General features: G+C 39.3%; 2 protein-coding genes across 8 annotated transcripts in view; one reads left to right on the plus strand and one right to left on the minus strand.

The window, feature by feature from the left end:
- The window catches only part of sgms2a (sphingomyelin synthase 2a), a 246,777-nt gene that overhangs the window by 158,812 nt on the left and 60,838 nt on the right, over positions 1–27,127 (minus strand). For all 6 annotated transcript variants that reach the window (XM_061880316.1, XM_061880313.1, XM_061880314.1 and 3 more), the window contains 3 exons: positions 24,894–25,106; positions 4,669–4,849; positions 996–1,304 (listed from right to left, as the gene is read on the minus strand). The gene's annotated coding sequence lies outside the window, so the exon portion shown is untranslated. The remainder of the gene's footprint in view (positions 1–995; positions 1,305–4,668; positions 4,850–24,893; positions 25,107–27,127) is intronic.
- dkk2 (dickkopf WNT signaling pathway inhibitor 2) overlaps positions 15,130–27,127 on the plus strand; it is a 34,510-nt gene continuing 22,512 nt past the window's right edge. For both annotated transcript variants that reach the window (XM_061880320.1, XM_061880321.1), the window contains exon 1: positions 15,130–15,576. In XM_061880320.1, coding sequence (XP_061736304.1) covers positions 15,355–15,576 — 222 coding nt within the window. In that variant the 5' untranslated portion in view covers positions 15,130–15,354. The remainder of the gene's footprint in view (positions 15,577–27,127) is intronic.

The following is a 27,127-nucleotide window of genomic DNA, read 5'->3' on the forward strand; positions in this document are numbered from 1 at the left end:
GTGATTTGGGGCTATATAAATAAACATTGATTGATTGATTGATATCTGGTAACGGCAAGACTGCAAGCTAATCGATGCTAACATGCTATTTAGGCTAGCTGTATGTACATATTGCATCATTATGCCTCATTTGTAGCTATATATGCATCCAGCCTTTCCCTCCACCCACATTTAATGCCAAACAAACACATACTAATCGTTGGTTAGAAGGCGATCGCCAAATTCGTCCTCGCTTCCTCCTGTGCCGCTGTCTGTCGTGATACGGCTCAATAGCTTCAGTTTCTTCTTCAATTTTGTTTTCGCTACCTGCCTTCACACTTCAACCATCCGTTTCAATACATGCGTAATCTGTTGAATCGCTTACGGCGCTGAAATCCGAGTCTGAATCCGAGCTAACATCGCTATACCTTTCTGTGCTATCCGCCGTGTTTGTTTCTGTGTGGTCACGCCGTGACGTCACAGGATAATGGACGGGTGGATATTGCGTGATGGTTAAAATAAAATAAAAAACTTTGAAAAATAAAATAAGCCACTGGGAACTGATTTTTTTTGGTTTTGACCCTTCAGAAATTGTGATAATGTTCCCCTATAATATTTTTATTACTGTATTTTATGTGCAGTGGTAATCGCAGTTTAAGTTCTGATTTACATTAAAACACTGTCAAGGGTTTTAACTTTTATGTAGACCGAGGACCACCTGTAGATAGATGATAGTAGCTCATTAATAAGTTTTTACTAAGAGCTTGAATGATCACCTGCAGTACTTTTCCTATGCCGTTAAAGCATGGCCTTCATTCGCCTAATCCTCTGTCAGTTGAACGGACAATGAGAAATATTTGGAAAGACCTTCTCCATCAAAACCATAATTTCATTAGACGTGCAATATATCTTTATAATGTGCGAGGCTCTTTGACAGTCAGCTGTGTTCACAAACATGACACGGCTCTCTGGCCAACACGGCGTCTGCGAGGGATTACCGAGAACAAAAAGCTCACCACAAGTTCCGCGGTCTCCTCCTCTTTTGCAGATCATCTGCTCCGCTCTTGTCGACTGGTTGCTTGTGTGCGCACGTAGCCGTCTGCTCATTGGCGCGGCCGCCGCACGGCCATCAACGTGTTTGTGCTGCAGGGCTTCATGTGCTCGTCGTTTGGGGATGTCACAGAGGCTTTGAAGCAGCGCCAGGGTCTTTGTGATGCCATGCACACACACTTTCACTCCGTCTTCTTGGCAGCTGCTTGCAATGAAGACCGACTAAACGCATCTGGCTTTTAAATGCACAACTCATGCCAAACTGTTTGTTGTCCCTAAAGAATGGACACAGAGGCCACACCATTAGATACACTTGCAAGCAGGAACCGTATCAAACACACTAGAGATGCAATCATATCATCCGCATCACCAAAGTCGTCATCCACCCGCCGTCCACCCGAACCAACATTTTATCAGGACCGTACCCGCCCGCCAACCGCCCGCTGAAATACATCAGAGATTCGCCGCCTTTACCACTCACAGAACTATTTAAGCCTGTTTCACAGAATAATGAGGACAATTGTAGCCGCTAACGTTCCCGCGACTATCCAATAGCGTTCATCCTGATTGCAAGAATATGGACGTGAAGTGAAGCCATTGCCTTAGACCAGGGGTGCCCATTACGTCGATCGCGAGCTACCAGTCGACCGCGGGGGGTGTGTCAGTCGATCTCCAGCCAGGCTTTTAAAAAAAATAGACCTAAAAATGAGTGATCATCAATCTTCACCAAGACGTCACTTAAATGACATTCACGGTACCGGAGGGTCTTGTGAGATGACGCTGGCTGCTGCAAGATCATTATTATTAAAATATGACCAAGAGGAAGGCGAGAAACACTTTTTATTTCAACAGACTCTCGCGCCGTACCTTCCGTCAAAACTCTAAAGGCCGACTGCACATTTCCTATCTTCACAATAAAAGCCCTGCTTCATGCTGCCTGCGCTAACAAAATACAGAGTCTCGGAAAACTGGCGTGCACAAGCGATCCCTCAGAAAGCTGGCGTGCACATCACTTGTGCACGCCAGCTTTCCGAGGTTCTTATTTTGTTAGCGCAGGCAGCATGAAGCAGGGCTTTTATTGTGAAGATAGGAAATGTGCAGTCGGCCTTTAGAGTTTTGATGGAAGGGACGGCGCGAAAGTCTGTTGAAATAAAAAGTGTTTCTCGCCTTCCTCTCTGTCATTTTTTCATAATAATGAACTGGCAGCAGCCAGCGTCATCTCACAAGACCCTCGGGTGCCGTGAATGTCAATCAAGCAAGCTACGGAATTTGCCGCCAATGTTTTTCTTGTAAAGTGTATGGAAGCTGGATGAATTAGATGCCAAAAACCAACCACTTTCATGTGGTATTGTACAGAAAGGACATCTTTTTTTCTCCTCCATTTGAAAATGTGGGCGTTATCATCATTACTGTCTGATTCCAATCAATGCAAGTCATCAGAATCAGGTAATACACCAACTTATATTCTTGTCTTCGTGAAAGAAAGACATCTATATGTGTTACACATGCTTGTATTATCATTAAACAAATTTAACTTGTTTACAAAAATGTCTCTTTCATAAATAAATAAATATAAATGATATATATAAATGAGGTAGATCCCCTCGAGTTGGTCAATTGAAAAGTAGCTCGCCTGCAGAAAAAGTGTGGGCACCCCTGCTTTGGACACCTTAAACAACATGTGCGAACCGATTGTTGGTCCGGCAACATGTTGTGTGCAGCTTCCGCAATTACACGTTCAAGATTGAAGGGCATACTGGGTGATAGATACAGAGTACACTGATGGTTGTGATATACATAACTTTAACACTTACTAATATGCACCACGCTGTGAACCCACACCCAACAAGATTGACAAACACATTTCGGGAGAACATCCTCACAGTAACACAACATAAACGCAACACAACAAATACCCATAATCCTTTGTATCCGTGAGACATCCTGAATATATTTTACACCCCCGCGCCTAACCCCGCCCACCTTACGACGCACGGGGGTGCGAAGTTTGCTGCTTGCGGGGTGTATAAAATAGTCAGGTTTTGTCATGGATACAAAGGATTATGGGTATTTGTTGTGTTGCGTTTGTTGTGTTACTGTGAGGATGTTCTCCCAAAATGTGTTTGTCATTCTTAATTGGTGTGGCTTCACAGCGTGACGCATATTACTAAGAGTGTTAAAATTGTTTACATCACAACCATTAGTGTACTCTGTGTCACCCAGTATGCCTTGCAGTCGTGTGCGTGTTGCCGTGGAAGCCACACACAACATGATGCTGGACTGACAAGCAGATCGTACATGTTGTAGTAGGTGACGAAGCCAATGGCTGCATAGCACGCCCTAATACTTATTATCTGGGTGACTACCGGCAGTCATTCAAGAGAAAATTAGCGTCTCTTGTTGTCTTCTTTGCTTTATGACAAGGGTCTTAAATGGCACTTTGAATGGCAAAGGATACCAATTACAGAACCATGCATATCAAATATTTCCGGATGGTTCAACCGCCACCCACCCGAATCTAATTAAAATCTATTTTTTCGTCATGTCAACCGCCCGAACTGCGGTTTATCCGTGGACTCCGCGGATGAGACCGCAAACCGCGCATCTCTAAAACACACACACACTCACACTCTTATACATATATATTATATACAGCAATATTGTATACATATATACAATTACACATTATACATACATACGTACATACATATATATATATATATATGCATAAACGTATATGTATGCGTTTATGTATGTATATATATATATATATATATATATATATATATATATATATATATGGAGGTGTGGGAAAAATCACAAGACTACTTCATCTCTACAGAACTGTTTCATGAGGGGTCCCCTTAATCATCAGGAGATTCTTCTTCCTCCAAACACGATCAGTTGAGTTTATGCCAAAAAGTTCTATTTTGGTTTCATCTGACCACATGACATTCTCCCAATCCTCTGCTGTATCATCCATGTATCCATTTTGGTATAAACTCAACTCGTCGTGTTTGGAGGAAGAAGAATACTGAGTTGCATCCCAAGAACACCATACCTACTGTGAAGCATGGGGGTGGAAACATCATGCTTTGGGGCTGTTTTTCTGCTAAAGAGACAGGACGATTGATCAGTGTTAAGGAAAGAATGAATGGGGCCATGTATCCTGAGATTTTGAGCCAAAACCTCCTTCCATCAGTGAGAGATTTGAATGGTTGACCAAATACTTATTTTCCACCATAATTTACAAATAAATTATTTAAAATTCCTACAATCTGAATTCCTGGATTTTTTTTCACATTCTGTCTCTCACAGTTGAAGTGTACCTATGATGAAAATGACAGACCTCTGTCATCATTTTAAGTGGGAGAACTTGCACAATACTTTTTTGCCCCACTGTACATGCTTTCTATTAAACAGCGACAAAACCTCAACCTGCCTTTGCTTATCCTCGCTGGTTAGCACAAAAACTAAACAGCCAATAGACAGTCGTTTGTTCCCACAAAGTTCTCGCCCTGACTTCTACGCCTAGTAATAATGCATTTCTCCCTCTTTTCTTTTTTAAAGTCTTCACACAATTTGGAGGAATCTATTGAAAAGGTGGAAGGAAAAGAACACCGGTAAAGGCTTTCTGACCTCAAAAGCCATCCATCAAAGTCTCCAATTCAAAGTGTCAAAGTCTTTTTGTGGCAGACAATGGAGGAGCGCCTCCACTGGGGAGTGGGAGGAAGTATTGGACTTGTTTGATGTAACTGGAGATGCTCGGAGGTGATACTGCTTTAGTCACCTTTGTCGCCCACTGCACGCTTTTAGCTTCCTGTTGGGAGGAAGAGGAGAATAGCTTTGAATGGACACAACATTAGGTACACCTCTCTGATTGTGATACCATATACTATAGAAACATACTCATGGCTGTAGTAGCAATATCAAACACAATCATTTAAAAATAAATGGTGTTCATTTCATATAGTAAACATTTTTTAAATGTTTTTCTTATAGTCCAAAAATATTTTCTCATCGAAAATAATGAAAAAATTTCCCCATTTTGACACCATCATTTTTTAGCTAAACAGGACACAATGTTTGATTGTATTGTCATTCCAATATTCTTATCTGTCACACATGTGTACAAATAAATATACTTCACCAGTGTATTTAAAATTAGCTCATATGTTTTTGGAGTTGAATTTCTGAATCGTAGGACCTGCAATATTCCCAAAATATCCATCCATCCATTTTGTACCGCTTGTCCCTCTCGGGCGGGATACACCCTGGACAAGTCAAATATGGAACTGTTTAAAGGATGAAATAAAACACAGCACCAACATAAACCAGTTTAAAAAGCTTTTTAAATCATTTATCATTAGTAAATATAAGAAAGAAGAGCAAACATTGTTTTAGAAAGACAATAATATATAATATGTTTATAAATACAATTTATGATTTCATAATTATACATATAGGTTATATTAAAATGTATATATTAACACTTTATATGGAATTTAAATAAATTGTGTATATATAATATATATATATATATATATATATATATAAGTGTACAAATGTATATGCTTGATTTAAATGTTAAACTGTGTGTATGAGACGTGTGCTACATATATGTTGCTTATATATTGTTTAAAAAAAAAAAAAAAGTAATATAAGTGAAGCATGTTTTAGATTTTATATATTTTGAACCTTGTTCTTGTTGTGATGGAGTAGGTTTATATAAGCGTTGCTCCAACCTACACCCTTTCGGCTCAATCATTGCTCAAATGAGTGTTTGTTTTTTTTTTTCTTTTTTGTTGTTGTTGTTCTTTGTTTTATGTGAAGATTGCTGAAATAAATAAAAATAAATAAAATAATGAAACAATTTATATCCCGTTAATTCGTTCCAGTCACCCAAAAATATAAACAATTTTTTTTTTTGCCAATTATAATTTTACATGCACAATAATAAAAGGAAATGGATTACATGACCTTTATTGAAGACACTTGCTGGCAAAGGTGACAAGGAACTGAGAGGAGGGGAGAGGGATGTCCACGAAGACAACACCTTTTTTGAATTAAATATATCTCACTTTCTTTATCACATGGCTATCATTCGCTACCTTCTTTGCTCCTAAAGCATGGCTGTCAAACTCTGGCCCGCCGTGTAATTTCACTTGGCCCTTGAGGCAACATCAAATCAACATTAGAGCTGGCTCGCCGCTGTAACACCGCATTCACCGCTAATACTCTTACTTGCCAACCCTCCCAATTTTCCCGGGAGACTCCCGAAGTTCAGCGCCCCTCCCGAATTTCATCCGGGACAACAATATTTGGGGTGGGCTTTGGCGTTCCCTACAGCCTGTCTCCACGTCCACTTTTCCTCCATACAAACAGCGTGCCGGTCCAGTCACATAATATATGCGACTTATACACACACACACAAGTGAATGCAAGGCATACTTGGTCAACCGCCATACAGGTCACACTGAGGGTGGCCGTATAAACAACTTTAACACTGTTACAAATATGCGCCACACTGTGAACCCACACCAAACAAGAATGACACATTTCGGGAGAACATCCGCACCGTAACACAACAGAACAAATACCCAGAACGCCTTGCAGCACTAACTCTTCCGGGACGCTACAATATACACCCCCCGCTATCACCAAACCCCGTCCACCTCAACCCCACCGCCGAAAAGAGGCATTCAATTTTTATTAAAATTTGATTTGATATGCCATTGATATTTTTTAATTATTATTATTATTTGAAACTGGATTGTGCATGTCACTATAAAGTTATATAAGCCTTGCTTGTTCAATATTCAATGCAAAACTTGTTTGGGTCCCTATTAAAAGTTTAATTTGTTCAACCTCGGCCCGCGGCTTTGTTCCATTTAAAATTTTGGCCCACTCTGTATATGAGTTTGACACCCCTGTGACACACGCCGATAATATAATCATAATGGGGGACTTTAATATCCATATGAATACCCCATCGGACCCACCGTGCGTAGCGCTCCAGACTGTAATTGATAGCTGTGGTCTCACACAAATAATAAATGAACACACGCATCGCAACGGTAATACGATAGACCTAGTGCTTGTCAGGGGCATCACCGTTTCCAAAGTTACGATACTCCCGTATACTAAAGTATTGTCTGATCATTACCTTATAAAATTCGAGGTTCAGACGCATGTTCGTCAAACTAATAATAATAATAACTGCTATAGCAGCCGCAACATTAATACGGCCACAACGACAACTCTTGCTGACCTACTGCCCTCGGTAATGGTACCATTCCCAAAGTATGTGGGCTCTATTGATAACCTCACTAACAACTTTAACGACGCCCTGCGCGAAACCATTGATAACATAGCACCGCTAAAGTTAAAAAAGGCTCCAAAAAAGCGCACCCCGTGGTTTACAGAAGACACTAGAGCTCAGAAATTATTATGTAGAAAGCTGGAACGCAAATGGCGCACGACTAAACTTGAGGTGCACCATCAAGCATGGAGTGATGGTTTAATAACTTATAAACGCATGCTTACCTTAGCTAAAGCTAAATATTACTCAAATCTCATCCACCGTAATAAAAACGATCCTAAATTTTTGTTTAGTACGGTAGCATCGCTAACCCAACAAGGAACTCCTTCCAGTAGCTCAACCCACTCAGCTGATGACTTTATGCAATTCTTTAGTAAGAAAATTGAAGTCATTAGAAAGGAGATTAAAGACAATGCGTCCCAGCTACAACGGGGTTCTATTAACACTGACACGATTGTATATACGGCGGATACTGCCCTCCAAAATACTTTCTCTCGTTTTGAGGAAATAACATTAGAGGAATTGTTACAACGTGTAAATGGAATAAAACAGACAACATGTTTACTTGACCCTCTTCCTGGGAAACTGATCAAGGAGCTCTTTGTATTATTAGGTCCATCAGTGCTAAATATTATAAACTTATCACTCTCCTCGGGCACTGTTCCCCTAGCATTCAAAAAAGCGGTTATTCATCCTCTTCTTAAAAGACCTAACCTCGATCCTGACCTCATGGTAAACTACCGACCGGTGTCTCACCTTCCCTTTATTTCAAAAATCCTTGAAAAAATTGTTGCGGAGCAGTTAAATGAACACTTAGCGTCTAACAATCTATGTGAAACCTTTCAATCCGGTTTCAGGGCAAATCACTCCACGGAGACAGCCCTCGCAAAAATGACTAATGATCTATTGCTAACGATGGATTCTGATGCGTCATCTATGTTGCTGCTCCTCGATCTTAGCGCTGCTTTCGATACCGTCGATCATAATATTTTATTAGAACGTATCAAAACACGAATTGGTATGTCAGACTTAGCCCTGTCTTGGTTTAACTCTTATCTTACTGATAGGATGCAGTGTGTCTCCCATAACAATGTGACCTCGGACTACGTTAAGGTAACGTGTGGAGTTCCCCAGGGTTCGGTCCTTGGCCCTGCATTCTTCAGCATCTACATGCTGCCGCTAGGTGACATCATACGTAAATACGGTATTAGCTTTCACTGTTATGCTGATGACACCCAACTCTACATGCCCCTAAAGCTGACCAACACGCCGGATTGTAGTCAGCTGGAGGCGTGTCTTAATGAAATTAAACAATGGATGTCCGCTAACTTTTTGCAACTCAACGCCAAAAAAACGGAAATGCTGATTATCGGTCCTGCTAGACACCGAACTCTATTTAATAATACAACTCTAACATTTGACAACCAAACAATTAAACAAGGCGACACGGTAAAGAATCTGGGTGTTATCTTCGACCCAACTCTCTCCTTTGAGGCACACATTAAAAGCGTTACTAAAACGGCCTTCTTTCATCTCCGTAATATCGCTAAAATTCGCTCCATTCTGTCCACTAAAGACGCTGAGATCATTATCCATGCGTTTGTTACGTCTCGCCTCGACTACTGTAACGTATTATTTTCGGGTCTCCCCATGTCTAGCATTAAAAGATTACAGTTGGTACAAAATGCGGCTGCTAGACTTTTGACAAGAACAAGAAAGTTTGATCACATTACGCCTGTACTGGCTCACCTGCACTGGCTTCCTGTGCACTTAAGATGTGACTTTAAGGTTTTACTACTTACGTATAAAATACTACACGGTCTAGCTCCATCTTATCTTGCCGATTGTATTGTACCATATGTCCCGGCAAGAAATCTGCGTTCAAAGGACTCCGGCTTATTAGTGATTCCCAAAGCCCAAAAAAAGTCTGCGGGCTATAGAGCATTTTCCGTTCGGGCTCCAGTACTCTGGAATGCCCTCCCGGTAACAGTTCGCGATGCCACCTCAGTAGAAGCATTTAAGTCTCACCTTAAAACTCATTTGTATACTCTAGCCTTTAAATAGACTCCCTTTTTAGACCAGTTGATCTGCCGTTTCTTTTCTTTTTCTTCTATGTCCCACTCTCCCGTGTGGAGGGGGTCCGGTCCGATCCGGTGGCCATGTACTGCTCGCCTGTGTATCGGCTGGGGACATCTCTGCGCTGCTGGTCCGCCTACGCTTGGGATGGTTTCCTGCTGGCTCCGCTGTGAACGGGACTCTCGCTGCTGTGTCTTGGATCCTCTTTGGACTGGACTCTCGCGACTGTGTTGTATCCATTGTGGATTGAACTTTCACAGTATCATGTTAGACCCGCTCGACATCCATTGCTTTCCTCCTCTCTAAGGTTCTCATAGTCATCATTGTCACCGACGTCCCACTGGGTCATTATTGTCACCAATGTCCCACTGGGTGTGAGTTTTCCTACCGAGGATGTCGTGGTGGTTTGTGCAGCCCTTTGAGACACTAGTGATTTAGGGCTATATAAGTAAACATTGATTGATTGATTGATTGATTATTTGACTAATTAAAAAAAAAAAAAGCAGAGACTCTTTGTTGAAGTACTCAATTCTGAATTTTACATAGGCAGACTGGCTTGCTAGGCACAATGTTTGAAAAAAGAAAGTTCGGACTTGTAATAACTGAGACAATATAGAAAAAGTAATTCTAAAAACATTTTTAAAAGTGTGGATCACACATTACATCTTTTTTTTTTTTTTACATTGTTAGGATTCATTTATGTGTAAAAAAAGAAGTTAACCTCAGCTTTTGATGGGTTTAACTCTTTCAATGATGTTCTGTGATTTTGGAAGTGCATTTAATGAAAATGTAATGTGTCATCTTTGAAAGTTTGTTTTTATAAAGCGCTTTTCATACATAAAAGAAAAGCGTCACCTTTATGTTTTATGTTTTATTTTTTTAATGTTTTATCGTTTTTTTTAATGTTTTGTATTGTGTTTGTATACGTTTAATGGATCTTAAGGTCTGCAATAAAGATTGATGATGATGATGATGATGAAAAGAAATGCAACAGCAAATGCTTTACAGACTTAAAGTCCTACTGAAAGCCACTACTAGCGACCACGCAGTCTGATAGTTTATATATCAATGATGAAATATTAACATTGCAACACATGCCAATACGGCCGCTTTAGTTTACTAAATTGCAATTTCAAATTTCCCGCTGAGTTTCCTGTTGAAAACGTCGCGGAATGATGACGTGTGTTTGTGAGGTTATTGGTTGGAGGGGACATATTAGCCCAGCACCACTAGCGGCTAAAAGTCGTCTCTTTTCATCGCGCAATTACACAGTATTCTGGACATCTGTGTTGCTGAATCTTTTGCAAGTTGTTCAATTAATAATGGAGAAGTCAAAGTAGAAAGATGGAGGTGGGAAGCTTTTAGCCTTTAGCCACACAAACACACGGTGTTTCCTTGTTTAAAATTCCCGGAGGTGAAGCTTTACTATGGATCAGAGCGGTCAAGCGAACATGGATCCCGACCACTTGTCAACCGGCAGGTTTCGGTGAGAAAATTGTGGTAAAAAGTCGCCTATTACCGGAGATCAGAGGAGCTTCTGTCCTGCTGCAGCTTCGTGACTTAATACAGAGACTGGCGCCAACACACCCGTGGACACACCCCTCCGACTATCAGGTACTATTTAACACACTAAAACACTAGCAACACAATAAAAAGATAAGGGATTCCTCAGAATTATTAAATGTGTCTAAAAACATCTGAATCGCTCCCAATATTTTTTTTTTCTAGTCCTTTACTTTAAATTTTCTCATCCACGAATCTTTCATCCTCGCTCAAATTAATGGGGAAATTGTCGCTTTCTCGGTCCGAACAGCTCTTGCTGCTGGAGGCTCACATTATAAACAATGTTCAGATGTGAGGAGCCCTCACACCGGTGACGTCATCGTCTGCTACTTCCGGTACAGGCAAGGCTTTTTTATTAGCGAGCAAAAGTTGTGAACTTTATCGTGGATGTTCTCTACTAAATCCTTTCAGCAAAAATATGGCAATATCGCGAAATGATCAAGCATGACACATAGAATGGACCTGCTATCCCCGTTTGAATAAAAAAATCTCATTTCAGTAGGACTTTAATCTTCGTCTTGTGTTAGGGTCGGCACCGACCCGTATTAGTTTTTAAATGCATAAAACAACCTCATATATTTATTTTTTTGCATCAAGGCTTTTTGACTTTGTCAGGAACCTCTATTTCAACAAAACAACACTTTTTTTGTTTGTTTTTCACTAAATTCTAAAATGCTCTGGTTCAAATGATCACCTTGGTGTTGTTAGGCTCGGTTTCGACCCAGTTATAAAAACATGATTATCAAGCAATTAGAGCCAAAACTGAACATATAGACAGCCAGCTCTTCTCCCAATCATGTCAGCTTTCTCATTTTACCTTCTTATCCAGTACAAAAACAAACAAAGACAGGCATGTTCAGTCATGAGAGGTCAATTCCGTATAAAATTATTACAATTAAAAAAATAACTAAAACACATTTATTTAAAAGATGTGTTCTAATACCCCTTAGCAATAATCAGGTAACAAAACAACCCTTTAATTCATTTATACTCTTCTCTTGAGGTTCATTTTACCATTTTTTAAATTGAAATTGAGGTGTGTACTGACAAAAAAAGGCCCGATGGCCCACACCAAAAATATTAAAACCAATATTTTCATGGATAAGGAAGCCTAACAAGGTAACCAAGATATGAGAAACAAATCGGATGATAGATAATCGTTTTTAGTGTATTTTACAGCTGATTTAAGACATGGGTCGAAATCGACCCGTTAACATAAGAGATGGTAACAGAAAGCTAACACAAGACGAAGGTTAAAAACAATGACCCACCTCCCCCATCATTAGTCACACACACAAACCACATGCAGCTCTGTGTCATCAGCATAACTGTGGAAATTAATTCCATGTCTCCTGATGACACAATCATGTCAATATAAAAAACAATAGAACCTACAATAGATCCTTGAGGGACACCACATTTGATTGTATGGATATTTGAGGAGCTTGTTTCCATACTTACCAATATGGTTTGCCTAAAAAATAGGAAGTGAACCACTTGTTAATTTTGTTGACTAATAATTGTAGTTTTTGTTATCGTCAAAGACTTACTTTCCCCTGACAAATATAACGAATCAAAAAATGCGAGTTGATTAAGACGATAACGAAATTAGCTGACCATTTCGTCGACCAATATGAACGAGACAAAAATGTTGACAGAAACAAAATGCAATAATATTTAATTTCGTCTCGTAGATGGGGGGGACATGTTTGGAATGTTTCCAATCAGTTTTTTAACAGCGTACATTTGAGAAAGGGGCCGGCAGTTAGTTACAAAGAAGAACTATTCAGATGATTTTCCTTGTCAGACGAGGAAGTTGAATTTCTCAGCACGAAAACAATGTCTGGATTTAACATGTTCCACACTAACAAGTGTACACTTGGGAGAAAGTGAGGAGGACACATTTTATTTGGACGCTATACGATGCCATCAGCAGGCGCGTGACAAATCATAATGAAAGGATGCATCGTAAGTCTGTTTTACAGCAATCATACATACCTGTTTTGTCAGAGATGTAGCATAAAAAATACAAAAGGTGCCTGAAATATATTTCTTAGTATTGACCATTGTATGCATCATACATCATTCCTGACCATAAGATCATGCTACTTTTGTGTTAAACAAATGCTCTGCAAGTAGTCTAAATAAAGGCACTTTCAAATACGCTTTTAAAGAGGCTTTACCCTTTATACTTAAGTCGACCCCATTTACTGTCCATTTACCACTGTCATTAAATACAGTTTGTTGCTACATCTGTAAGTGCAAGTTAAAGCTCTCAAAGCGAAAGCCATTTATCAACAACATCCAGAAACGCCTCAGTCCATTTAAGACGGACTGATGCAAAGTGGAAAAGTGTTCTAGGGTCTGACGAGGCCACATTTTAAAATGGAAATTGGAAATATTCGACAAAGTGTCATCCGGACCAAAGGGTAAGCGAACCATCCAGACTGTTATCGATGCAAAGTTCAAAAGCCAGCATGTGTGATGGTATGGGGGTGCATTAGTGCCCAAGGCGTGGGTAACTTACACATCTGTGAAGACAACATTAATGCTGAAAGGTACATACAGGTTTTGGAACAACACATGCTGCCATCTAAGCGCCGTCTTTTTCATGGACGCCCCTGCTTATGTCAGCAAGACAATGCCAAGCCACATTCAGCACCTGTTACAACAGCGTGGCTTCGTAAAAAAAGAGTGCGGTTAGTTTTCTGGCCCGCCTGCAGTCCAGACCTGTCTCCCATCGAAAATGTGTGGCGCGTTATGAAGCGTAAAATACTACAACAGAGACGAACGACTGAAGCTCTACATAAAACAAGAATGGGAAAGAATTCCACTTTCAAAGCATCAACAATTAGTTTCCTCGGTTCCCAAATGTTTATTGAGTGTTGTTAAAAGAAAAGGTGATGTAACACAGTGGTGAACATGCCCTTTCCCAACTACTTTGGCACGTGTTGCAGCCATGAAATTCTAAGTTAATTATTATTTGCAAAAAAAAATAAAGTCTATAGGTTTGAACATCAAATATCTTGTCTTTGTAGTGCATTCAAATGAATATGGGTTGAAAAGGGTTTGCAAATTATTGTATTCTGTTTATATTTACGGGCTTCACGGTGGCAGAGGGGTTAGTGCGTCTGCCTCACAATACGAAGTTCCTGCAGTCCTGGGTTCAAATCCAGGCTTGGGATCTTTCTGTGTGGAGTTTGCATGTTCTCCCCGTGAATGCGTGGGTTCCCTCCGGGTACTCCGGCTTCCTCCCACTTCCAAAGACATGCACCTGGGGATAGGTTGATTGGCAACACTAAATTGGCCCTAGTGTGTGAATGTGAGTGTGAATGTTGTCTGTCTATCTGTGTTATCCCTGCGATGAGGTGGCGACTTGTCCAGGGTGTACCCTGCCTTCCGCCCGATTGTAGCTGAGATAGGCGCCAGCGCCCCCGCGACCCCGAAAGGGAATAAGCGGTAGAAAATGGATGGATGGATGTATGTTTATATTTACATCTAACACAATTTCCCAACTCATATGGAAACGGGGTTTGTAGTTTCATTGACTAAAACAAAATCACTCTAGATGACGAAAATGAGACTAAAACACATTTCTGTCAAAAAACTGACTAATACTAAACTGTTGTCAAAATGAACACTGCCTTGTGAACAGTACTAGAGATGGTGTCTAGTTCTCTAAAGACACCTAAACAAGTGTTCTGTCTTCTTCATTCTGTGAGAGTTCTGAACAGAGCTAAGGGATGGTTCTAAGCATGGTTAGAATGAGCCCAAAACAGAAGTTGTGAGATAGCACACATGCATATTGCATTATTCTCTTCCCCTTTACAACACGGCCACTCTCTAAAAGTCCACTTAGCTTGCACTTAATTAAAGAGGGGATAAAACGCCCCTCATACAAAGCACAACTTAACCCTGATTTTTCCATTTCCTCTGCTGCAGTAAAAAGTGTGGAGGGGGTCAAGGGCCCAGTTAAAGTACACAGTGTGTCATTTTTATATAGTTTGTTCCCAAAGGGGCTGCTGGTGCCGGCCGGGCTCCAGACAGCAGAGCCTGCATAGACCCAGATCACTTTCAGTCCTTTTTGTGAATGGGGGCGGAGGAAGAGAGCTGTTAGGATGCTATAAAGGGAAGATAAGCTCACTTGCTCTCTCAGTCAGCACTCACACACACACTAAGTGGAACTTAACTAAACATTCCTCATTTTTAACTTTACTGCTCTCATACACAAAAAAGACACAAATGGTGGCTTTTTTGGTTACTGCGTGATCTTGCCGGAGAACAAGTGCAACCATCGGCGTGAAGCCTGAACACTTTCCCAACCTGTTTTTTCCGCCCAATTGTGGCTTTTTAATTGAAAAAGGATGCTGGTGTCCACTTGGAATAAATGCTGGCTGCTGCTGCCTCTCCTCGCCACCGCTTTGAGGACAGGGACGTGCCAGACCCCCGGGGGGCGACCCAAGCTTAACGCCATCAAGTCGGTTCTACTTGCAGCGGAGGAGGAAGAGGTGCCCACTGCAGCCGCCTCCAACCGCTCCGCTGCCGCATACGCAAGCCCTGGCCAGAAGCACATCACCTTTGCACAGGTAATTCACGCAATACCAATGATTCATTCCTTTTGCCAGCAAATCCCTGATTTCAATTCAGACACAACTCACCTCATCATGTACACCAGCAATATAAGACTTTCATCCAAAATCTACTTTTTGCAAAAATAATGTCATTTATTTAACATTTGTAAAGTTTATGTGGTTATAAATTTGCACTGCGTCAAACTGAGAGCCAAATATGTATCAATAATATGTGAAGCACAACACAAAAATAGACATAAATAAGCACTGCTTTGACCTGCATTAACTGTAATAAAAGGTGGACATTTTAGATGGAACTCTTGTATTGATCTCACTAATAAATATTTGCAAATACTTACACTAATTGATTGGCACCTTTAGTACAACCACGTATTGTTGTCATATTTGGATTAAGTTGGAGTCCTCAATCTTGTTTTATGCAAATATAATGACAATAAAGTCCATTCTATTGTCATATTTTGAACGTAAAACCGAGAGCTCTGTGTTTATGAACAATCAAGCAACTCTGGACCAAAATGATTGATGGTGGAGAAACTGAGTAGGGTTACAAAAGTGGCAAATTACCAGAAATAATCCTGAATAATTCAGGACATTTTCATAAACAGTGCCAATTTCTCATAATGAGAATTTTTTTTTTTTAATAAATGACATTCATGTATCAAGTTTTATTGAAAATTGAAACTACTTTACATGGAAAATAAAAGGCAATTTAACTTCTGTAATATATGGCTACAGTGAAATATGTTTTCCCACACACTTAATAGACTGTTAACTTTTAAATACATATTTTTAAAGAGATGGGGGAATATTGATTGGTTCTGAACTCCTCTTCCAATGCAAGATAGATCATTGTGCTTTAGCTTGGATGCAACTAGATCATGTAATACTACATGTACTACATTGACTTACCTATATTGTACTACATAAACTATATGAGCTATATCATGTTGTAGTACAGGTACTAAAACTACATACAAACTGATTCAACAGGATCCCTGCTGGTTGCAGCAACATAGTGCACACCATTTTTAGACAATATCATCATAATATTACAACTTGTTTTTACAATCTACACTGCAAAAAAGAGCTAACCAAATATATGACAAAAATACAACATTTTAGGGGAAAAACATACTAAAAACTAGTGAGAATAACTAGCTGGATGGACAGAACATTTGACTTGATACAACATCCTAAATTAAGATCTGTACATCTAGAAATTAACATGACTTTTGAGAAAGAAATAAGTATTTTATTCTAAAAACAAGCATTATACGACTTGCAATTTCTAAATTAACCATTCTCGGGATCTCTAAGCAAAATTTTCTATGTCGGGAAAACCAATACATCTTATCTAAAGATATTTTCTCAATCTTAACATTTTTAAACTAGAACAGACAAAATATAATTATTCCTAATAAAATGAAGACTATGATTTAAAGTCAATGACTAAAAATAATGGGCTTCACGGTGGCAGAGGGGTTAGTGTGTCTGCCTCACAATACGAAGGTCCTGCAGACCTGGGTTCAAATCCAGGCTTGGGATCTTTCTGTGTGGAGTTTGCATGTTCTCCCCGTGAATGCGTGGGTTCCCTCCGGGTACTCCGGCTTCCTCCCACTTCCAAAGACATGCACCTGGGGATAGGTTGATTGGCAACACTAAATGGTCCCTAGTGTGTGAATGTGAGTGTGAATGTTGTCTGTCTATCTGTGTTGGCCCTGCGATGAGGTGGCGACTTGTCCAGGGTGACCCCGCCTTCCACCCGACTGTAGCTGAGATAGGCGCCAGCGCCCCCCGCGACCCCAATAGGGAATAAGCGGTAGAAAATGGATGGATGGACTAAAAATAAGTAAATAACTCTTAAAACTAGTGAAATGTAAAAAAAAAAAAAAGTTTAATCTTGGAAAATGGCAAAAATTTGCAGTGTACAGTATTTACTTTCTTTACCCTCTTTTATAGGGTTTTCAATATATATATATATATATATATATATATATATATATATATTTTAATTTATAGTGGCATTTTAACATGAAAAGTCAGTTTATTCCCGTCCTCATAAACCTAATTGGCTTTCAGACATGACGCCACTGTGAGCTGCACTTGCACATGAAATCCTAAATGACAGCAGAAATATGAGAAAAAGTTAACACCAGGCCCCAAATGTGCTTGTCTGCTTGTTTTAAAGTCATTGACGTCATCCATGCTGGAATAATGGGACTGTGACATTCGAGGGTAGGTCTTTACAGAGGATCTTTGACAGAAAGTCCTCAGAAAACAGCAGATAACTCACTCCTGTTTTATGGAGGATCTTTGTGTAACATTTTGGCAACGTGGCCTTAAAAAGCAGCATCGAAATCATTTATCAGTGTTTTTGCAATAGGTTGTTAAAAAAAATGCAGAGAACTATTTGAGGTTTCTTGACTAGCATTTTGCATTGTTATCAACTTCTAACTTTATTGAGGACTTTAATAGCCATGTAGCAGGGTGAAGTATTTTAAGTATGGCAGACTTAGTTGAATAGTTCTGCAATAAAGCAACTAAAACATACACTGCACCTGCACATTAGAATAAAGTGCTAACACCATAGAACCACACAGTACAAAATAAATTGAAGGGGTAGCTTTAAGAGCATACAAAATTGTTCAACCTCCAATAGCATGACATCCTCTCATCGTGGTCATGTGGGGAAAATGACAAAGAAATGGGTATTTATAAAGGACTTCACCTTCAAAAATGGACCTGGTGTCTTTTTTCCCAGAAATACTGCCCTCCTGTGGGGATTCAGTAGAAAAAAACTTCAAAATCCTTGTCTTCAGTTTAAAAAAAAAAAAAAAAAAGGTTTGTTCTGTTCATTCTGTAGTCCAGGGGTAGGGAACCTGTGGCTCTTTTGATGACTGCATCTGGTTCTCAGATAAATCTTAGCTGGCATTGCTTATGAATAATTCCGCTGTTAATCACAGTGTTAAAAATAACGTTCTAAATTAAAGCTGCAAGCAGCGTTGGTCGGGTCCGCCTTTGGCCGCTGCCAAACCCTGGTCTAAGTCGGACCTACATAGAGGTCTTTGTTTCATGTCTCTACGACATTCCTAACAGAAGTTACAAGCAGTTTTGTCTGGGTTTTTTCCTAGGGGGCGCTAGAGCGCAATTTTGACTTTTGGGGTTTGGTTTTTTATTAGTTGGCAATTTTCGCCAGTCCTGATGTGTGTGTAAAATTTGGTGAGTTTTGAAGCATGTTAAGGGGGTCAAATTACAGATCAGCTTTTCTGGATGTTGTTGATAAATGGCTTTCGCTTTGCATAGTAGAGCTTTAACTTGCACTTTGAAGCATTTTAAGGGGGTCAAATTACAGCTCAAAGAGGCAAAAATGACATTTTTTAGGAAACTCTGCGCAGGGGTTCTTTGAAGGCGCGTAAAATCAAAACCGGAGCAGTAATCAAAACTTTGTTGGATAGTTTTAATCAAAAGGGTTCAATCTCTCTCCTGTGCGAGTTTGAAGCCGAAACGACAAACGCACTCGGAGGAATTTACGTTTGAAAAAGGTGACAGGTTTTTACAAAACTTTTATTTTGAAGGGGTAATTTTTAACTTCCTGTTGATTTTTGCCAAAGGATGTCAATTATCTAAATGCAGGTCTAAGTGAGACCTACATAGAAGTTTTTGTTTCATGTCTTTCCGGCATTCCCACCGGAAGTTACAAGCAGTTTTGTCTGTGTTTTCTTCCTAGGAGCAGTTTTTGCTGTCTTTTGATCAAAAATTGCGCAAGAGCGCAATTTTGAGTTTTTTTGTTGTTTTTTTTTTTCATTGGATCGCAATTTCTGCCAGTCCTGATGTGTGTGCCACGTTTGGTGAGTTTTGAAGCATTTTAAGGGGGTCAAATTTCAGCTCAAAGAGGCAAAAATTGAATTTTTTGCGAAAATTTAGTTTTGAAGGGATTTTTTCCAACTTCCTGTTGATTTTTGCCCTAGAAGGTAGAATTCTGAAATCTAGGTCTAAGTCAGACCTACGTGACAGTTTTTGTTTCATGTCTGTACGACATTCCTAACGGAAGTTACAAGCAGTCTGTTTTTCTTTCCTTCCTAGGGGGCGCTAGCGTGCAATTTTGATTTTTCTGATTTGGCTGCCTAGTTTGCATGTTCTCCCCGTGAATGCGTGGGTTCCCTCCGGGTACTCCGGCTTCCTCCCACCTCCAAAGACATGCACCTGGGGATAGGTTGATTGGCAATACTAAATGGTCCCTAGTGTGTGAATGTGAGTGTGAATGTTGTCTGTCTGTCTGTGTTGGCCCTGCGATGAGGTGGCGACTTGTCCAGGGTGTACCCTGCCTTCCGCCCGATTGTAGCTGAGATAGGCGCCAGCGCCCCCCGCGACCCCGAAAGGGAATAAGCGGTAGAAAACGGACGGACGGGCTGCCTAATAAGTTGGGAAGGCATGCCGGACCGATGTGTGTGTCAAATTTGGTGAGTTTTGAAGCATGTTAAGGGGGTCAAATTACAGCGCATAGGTGCGGAATAATAATAAAAAGCACCAGTTTCAATAGGGTCCTTGGCCACAGGAGTCCTTTGCCAAGGGCCAAGGACCCTAAATATAAAACATTCTCGTGCATTTTAATCCATCCATCCATTTTCTACCGCACCTGTTCAAGAAGTCGCATTAATGGTAAGAAGTATTTCATATATCATTGGTTAGCTTCAGAATAACAATGTTATTAAAAAGAATAAGAAACTTATTATATTCTGAAAATGTTGGTCTTACTTAAAAATGCACGGATTTAGTTGTAGTCAGTGTTAAAAAAAGATATATTATATGGCTTTCAATGCTCTCCATCTATCCATCCATCATCTTCTGCTTATCCGAGGTCGGGTCGCGGGGGCAACAGCCTAAGCAGGGAAGCCCAGACTTCCCTCTCCCCAGCCACTTCGTCTAGCTCTTCCCGGGGGATCCCGAGGCGTTCCCAGGCCAGCCGGGAGACATAGTCTTCCCAACGTGTCCTGGGTCTTCCCCGTGGCCTCCTACCGGCTGGACGTGCCCTAAACACATACCTAGGGAGGCGTTCGGGTGGCATCCTGACCAGATGCCTGAACCACCTCATCTGGCTCCTCTCCATGTGGAGGAGCAGCGGCTTTACTTTGAGTTCCTCCCGGAGGACAGAGCTTCTCACCCTAAGGGAGAGACCTGGAAACTCATTTGGGCCGCTTGTACCCGTGATCTTATCCTTTCGGTCATGACCCAAAGCTCATGACCATAGGTGAGGATGGGAACGTAGATCGACCGGTAAATTGTGAGCTTTGCCTTCCGGCTCAGCTCCTTCTTCACCACAACGGATCGGTACAGCGTCCGCATTACTGAAGACGCCGCACCGATCCGCCTGTCGATCTCACCATCCACTCTTCCCCCACTCGTGAACAAGACTCCTAGGTACTTGAACTCCTCCACTTGGGGCACTTTCAATGCTCTCTCAGCCAAAAAGGTTCCCGACTCCTGCGCTAGTCGCTCAATGAGCGTGCAAAGGCTAAGTCAAATGATGGAGGATTCTCAAGATGTGATAAATAAAAGACAGTTCATACAGCAGGTGAGAGACGTGGACATTTTGACCTGTTTTGATTTATTCCGCTCATAAAAATGTCCCTCAGTGTTACGGGATGCTGAAGGCCAGTCACGTTAAGCCACATTATTTGGCTCGGGCCGAGCTGCGGCTGCAACTTTACAACTGTGGAAAACCTCCTGGCAGCAAGAACACACACACATACACACACTCACAGACTATGTGTGTGTGTAAATATACGTAACTGCTGCCATAAATGCCATTATAAGCCCTCCACACTTGGACATGCCTCATTTTACTAGTGGTATAGACTGGTGGTCTCTGTAGTAAAGCGCTCTTCATATTATCAAGCCGGCCGAGGTGCAAGCAGGCGTTTGAGGTCTGGCAGGCTTTTGTGAGGTTTTCATGTTCTCCTCACTCGACCAAGGAGTGAAAGTGCAGCTTTTTAACATCATTTCTGGCTACAACTAGCTGCTCTCAGCACTTCGCAGCGCCATTGAGCATGTCAGAGGCTGCGTTGCAGACGGCTGAAAAGTACAAATGACTACAAAGAGACTGAAACATGCATCTTTAACCCTTGTGTAGAATTCATGAAAACAACAATGCATGCAAAAGTAATGTGTGTCACAGATTTAAAACCCTTAAGTGTCAAGCAAGTGTAAAAAGAAGTCTGTAACACTGCAAAATACTACATCCGTGTATGCCCCCAAAGGCTGGCAGCAACGTAACGATGGCATGAGAAGAATCTGATTGGTTGCCAAGTCAGTGCTTTGAGCATCTTTGATGCATGAATGCTAATGCTATAATGCTTTAAAAAAAATCGATCGATCCATTTAATTCAGTCCCATTTATTTAGATTTTAAAACAAATATTACCATCTTGTAATTCTTTGCATTTTAAAGCCCTTCAATTGCCTTGCGTATAAACTTGACCGTATTTTTCGGACTATAAGGCGCATTTATAATCCTATCCCAGCTGCATTTGGGCAGAAGGTTGCGTACACCCTGGACAAGTTGTTACCTCATCGCATATTGTAAACCAGTGGTTCTCAAATGGGGTACGCGTACCCCTGGGGGTACTTAAAGGTATGCCAAGGGGTACGTGAGATTTTTTAAAAATATTTTAAAAATAGCAACAATTCAAAAATCCTTTATAAATATATTTATTGAATAACACTTCAACAAAATATGAATGTAAGTTCATAAACTGTGAAAAAAAATACAACAATGCAATATTCAGTGTTGACAGCTAGATTTTTTTGTGGACATGTTCCATAAATATTGATGTTAAAGATACATTTTTTTGTGAAGAAATGTTTAGAAGGAAGTTGATGAATCCAGATGGATCTCTATTACAATCCCCAAAGAGGGCACTTTAAGTTGATGATTACTTCTATGTGGAGAAATCTTTATTTATAATTGAATCACTTGTTTATTTTTCAACAAGTTTTTAGTGACTTTTATATCTTTTTTCCAAGTAGTTGAAGAAAGACCACTACAAATGAGCAATATTTTGCAGTGTTATACAATTTAATAAATCAGAAACTGATGACATAGTGCTGTATTTTACTCCTTTATCTCTTTTTTTCAACCAAAAATGCTTTGCTCTGGTTAGGGGGTACTTGAATTAAAATAAAATGTTCACATGGGGTACATCACTATAAAAAGGTTGAGAACCACTGCTGTAAGCCATGATTATAAAAATTATAACAAACAAAGGTTTGACGTATGATCACTTTGCATGTTAAAGTTAAAGTACCAATGATTGTCACACACACACACACTAGGTGTGGCAAAATGATTCTCTGCATTTGACCCATCACCCTTGATCACCCCATGGGAGGTGAGGGGAGCAGTGGGCAGCATAATTTTTGGTGATTTAACCCCCAATTCCAACCCTGGATGCTGTGTGCCAAGCAGAGAGGTACTGTCTAATATTATAACTGTGAAAATCGGGTGGGAGGAAAGTATGCAACTTTTCCCTGATTACAATTGAATGTTCACCTACCGAAAATCAGAAAATCTAATTTAGCAAATGGGTGCAATGGGTCATGCTTTCGACCACAAACTTATAGTCACTGCTCGGTGACATTTGTCTAGCAGCAGATGTGAGCTAGACCGAGTACTGCCCGCCTCGGAGTCAGTCAGAATCTGTCTTTCATCATACTCATCTAAATAAGAAGACATTTATTTAATTTTAATAAATGATAGGCAGTGTTAGTTAGTATCTGTTGTATTCAGATCACGTGCTAGCGTTCTTGCTGATGGGGTGACATCAAAATGGTTCAAAAACATGCCATTCATTTGTAGTTTTTGCATGCTTTGGGTTCAAATGTTTTATCATATTGCTTGTATGTCTTCCTTTTGATAAAATAAAAACCCTGAAATTATTACAAGTGCTGTTGCAATCTTTTCTTGTGAAATACAACTAAACTATGGAGTGTTTTTGCAGCAATTCCCACCCGCAGGCATTGTTTAAGTAATCTTTTTTAAAAATGTCAAGCAAGTCTAAGGAATTGATACACTGGGAATCTGTTCTGAACAAACAAGTCTTCAAATCCCATCTCTAATGCCACTTTACATGATATTCTTCGCCATGTGTTTACTTTAATTACATGCTAAAAAATAGTTCGTAATTGATTCATTGAGAGACTGTATTTAATTGTGTGTTTAAAATATGACTAACATAAAGAAGATTCTGACCCACCTGACATAAGAAATACTGCAAACAGTCCCCGTCAAAAAAATTCAACTATATTTACAAGTGCACAAAATTAAAAAGAAGTGTAACATGTAAACGTTAAGTGTCAGCAAATTATTAGAAATAAACCTAGAGAGGGGATACACATATGAACACCAGAAACCGCTTATGTTACCAATTTGTTTAATATAATAACTGTGAAAATCAGGTGGGAGGAAAGCATGCAACATTTCCCTGACTAAAATTGAACGTTCGCCTACCGAAAATAAGGAGCATCTACTGTAGCAAATGTGTGCAAGCAGTAGACCACAAACTTATAGTCACTACTCGGTGACATTTGCCCAGGAGCAGACAATAGTGGTTTAAGAAAAATCTTTTAAGACATAAATGTTAAGATTTGCCAGAATTTGACAAAACATTGACATTTTGAATTGTAAAATTGACTGGCTTTTTAAGTACCATTTCAAAAACAAAGACACTGAGACCCGTTTTTCATTTCAAACGCTTTTGATGAAAAGAAATTAAGCAAAACGACACTATTTGTATTCTTTTCCGTGATAGAAATCTTCTGTGAACCGAGCACATGTTATTGGACAGTGGGACATACAAACATTGCCCAACATTTCCCTTTGAAAACGGAGCCTAAAAGTGATGTAAGTGATCTGAACGGGCATCTTTTGTAGCGGTCCGGATGTAAGCGAGAATGCCAATAATTAATTCTGATGGCTTTATGTGGTTCTGCGTTTAAGAATTAGATGATGCCTAGAATTAACACTGTTGATTACAAGAGCTCAAAAGGCTATTATGGCAGACAAACATGCCCAATTTCGTCTTCATTGTCTAATATATGTCAGACTGTATACAGCAAGTTTGTGCTTTAATGTGATGTCAAAGAGTAAGGTCCATTTTTGGAGTATTTTCTCCTTGGGAACATTAGTCTCGCTCTATAAAATGTTGAAAAACAAAACAAACCTTGACCCCTAAACCTTTGCTTGTGGATGGCACCACAGGATGCTTTCCTAGTAGTAGTCACCCTGCAGTGAGAACATCAGCCAGTGAGCCTTACCTTGATTTCTTGCTGCCATCTGCGAGGGTTCCGATTCCCCCCCCGCCCTCTCCTAAAGAACGGCCGTTAAGTGATCCTAATGAGCTTGAAAAGGCAAGGAGAGGTGTGGCGGCTTGTTAGCCCCCACAAGTCAGTCTCCTGTCTTGCGGTCTTTCCAGTCTGCCGGTCCCTCGGGTGCAAGCCGGGCCCCAACCTGGAGCCATTAGGGGTCTCCTGTTAATGAGAAAGGAGACCATCACAAATGTGATTTAAGACATTGTTACTGTTTTTTGTGCGCAACAAGTCAGAGTGTCTGGGTACCTTAAAGAGGTCAAAGGGTACACGTACACGCACACACACACACGCACACATATATACATATACATATATATATATATATATATATATATACATATACATATATATATATACATATATATATATATATATACATATATATATATATATATATATATATATATGTAGGTGTGGGAAAAATCACAAGACTACTTCGTCTCTACAGAACTGTTTCATGAGGGGTTCCCTCAATCATCAGGAGATTTTCCTGATATATATATATATATATATATATATATATATATATATATATATATATATATATATATATATATATATATATATATATATATATATATATATATATACACACACACACACATTTACAGCTATATACATATTAAAATGCATATGTATACACATATACAGATGTACACATATGCGTTTTAATATGTATATATCTGTAAATGTGTGTGTGTGTGTCTATATATATATATATATATATATATATATATATATATATATATATATATATAGACACACACACACACATTTACAGATATATACACATATACAGATGTACACACAAGCATAAATGTGCACGTACACTCATACGGCTATTATATATATATATATATATATATATATATATATGTATATATATATATATATATATACATATACATATATATACATATTAACATGGATATATACACACATTTCCATTTGTACACACACATATGTATAAAAATAATACACACAAAGTGTATATAAATGTGTACATACACACATACGTGTATATATATATATATATATATACACATACATATATATATATACACACACATTTACACATATATACATATATACATATTAACTGCATATATACACACACATACATACATATATAGCAATATATATCAATATTATATACACGTGTCCATAAATGTGTACATACACACATATGTACATGTATATGTATATATGTACATATATATATATATATATATATATACACTATATGTACTGTATATATATATATATATATATATATATATACACACACATACATGTATATATGTACATATACCCAAACACGCAAAGACACACACACACATATATATATATATATAAACATAAACATATATATATAAACATATACAAATACATATACATATACATATATAAATACAAATACATATATAAATAAACATATATAAATACAGTATATACAAATATACATACAGTATATCCATATACATATATATACATACATAGGTGAAGTGAATTATATTAATATAGCGCTTTTCTCTAGTGACTCAAAGCACATTTACATAGTGAAACCCAGTATCTAAGTTACATTTAAAGCAGTGTGGGTGGCACTGGGAGCAGGTGGGTAAAGTGTCTTGCCCAAGGACACGACGGCAGTGACTAAGATGGCAAAAGAGGGGATTAAACCTGGAACCCTCAGGTTGCTGGTACAGCCACTCTATCAACCGAGCTATACCGCCCCAATATATGTATGTATATACATACATACTTATATATATATATATATATATATATATATATACGTACATACATATACATGCATACATACATATATAGCGGATTGCACATGACGCAGCCCAATAGCCAAAGCCGATCAATACCACCAACAAAAAAGGAAACTAAATTAAGTGCGTGTGGCTTTTATTAAGGTGTGCGTTATAGCCCGGAATTACGATAATAGTTTTTCTATGAGAGGTTTTGGGGCCCAAGGCAACTGCCTGAGTGTGAGTATTGGTAAGTACGTTCCTGATATACAAACATGTTTCCACTGATGATGGACACCAAACTACATTTGAAAGCTTTTAAGTGTAAACTTCTTCTCACTCCTTTTCAAATATGTAAAAAAAAAAAAAGTCCAATGCTTGTTTGTTTTTGTTTTTCATTCTCCATTTTTTAAATTTTGTTAT

The sequence above is a fragment of the Nerophis ophidion genome, linkage group LG20 (assembly GCF_033978795.1).
Source record: "Nerophis ophidion isolate RoL-2023_Sa linkage group LG20, RoL_Noph_v1.0, whole genome shotgun sequence".
Taxonomy (NCBI): domain Eukaryota; kingdom Metazoa; phylum Chordata; class Actinopteri; order Syngnathiformes; family Syngnathidae; genus Nerophis; species Nerophis ophidion.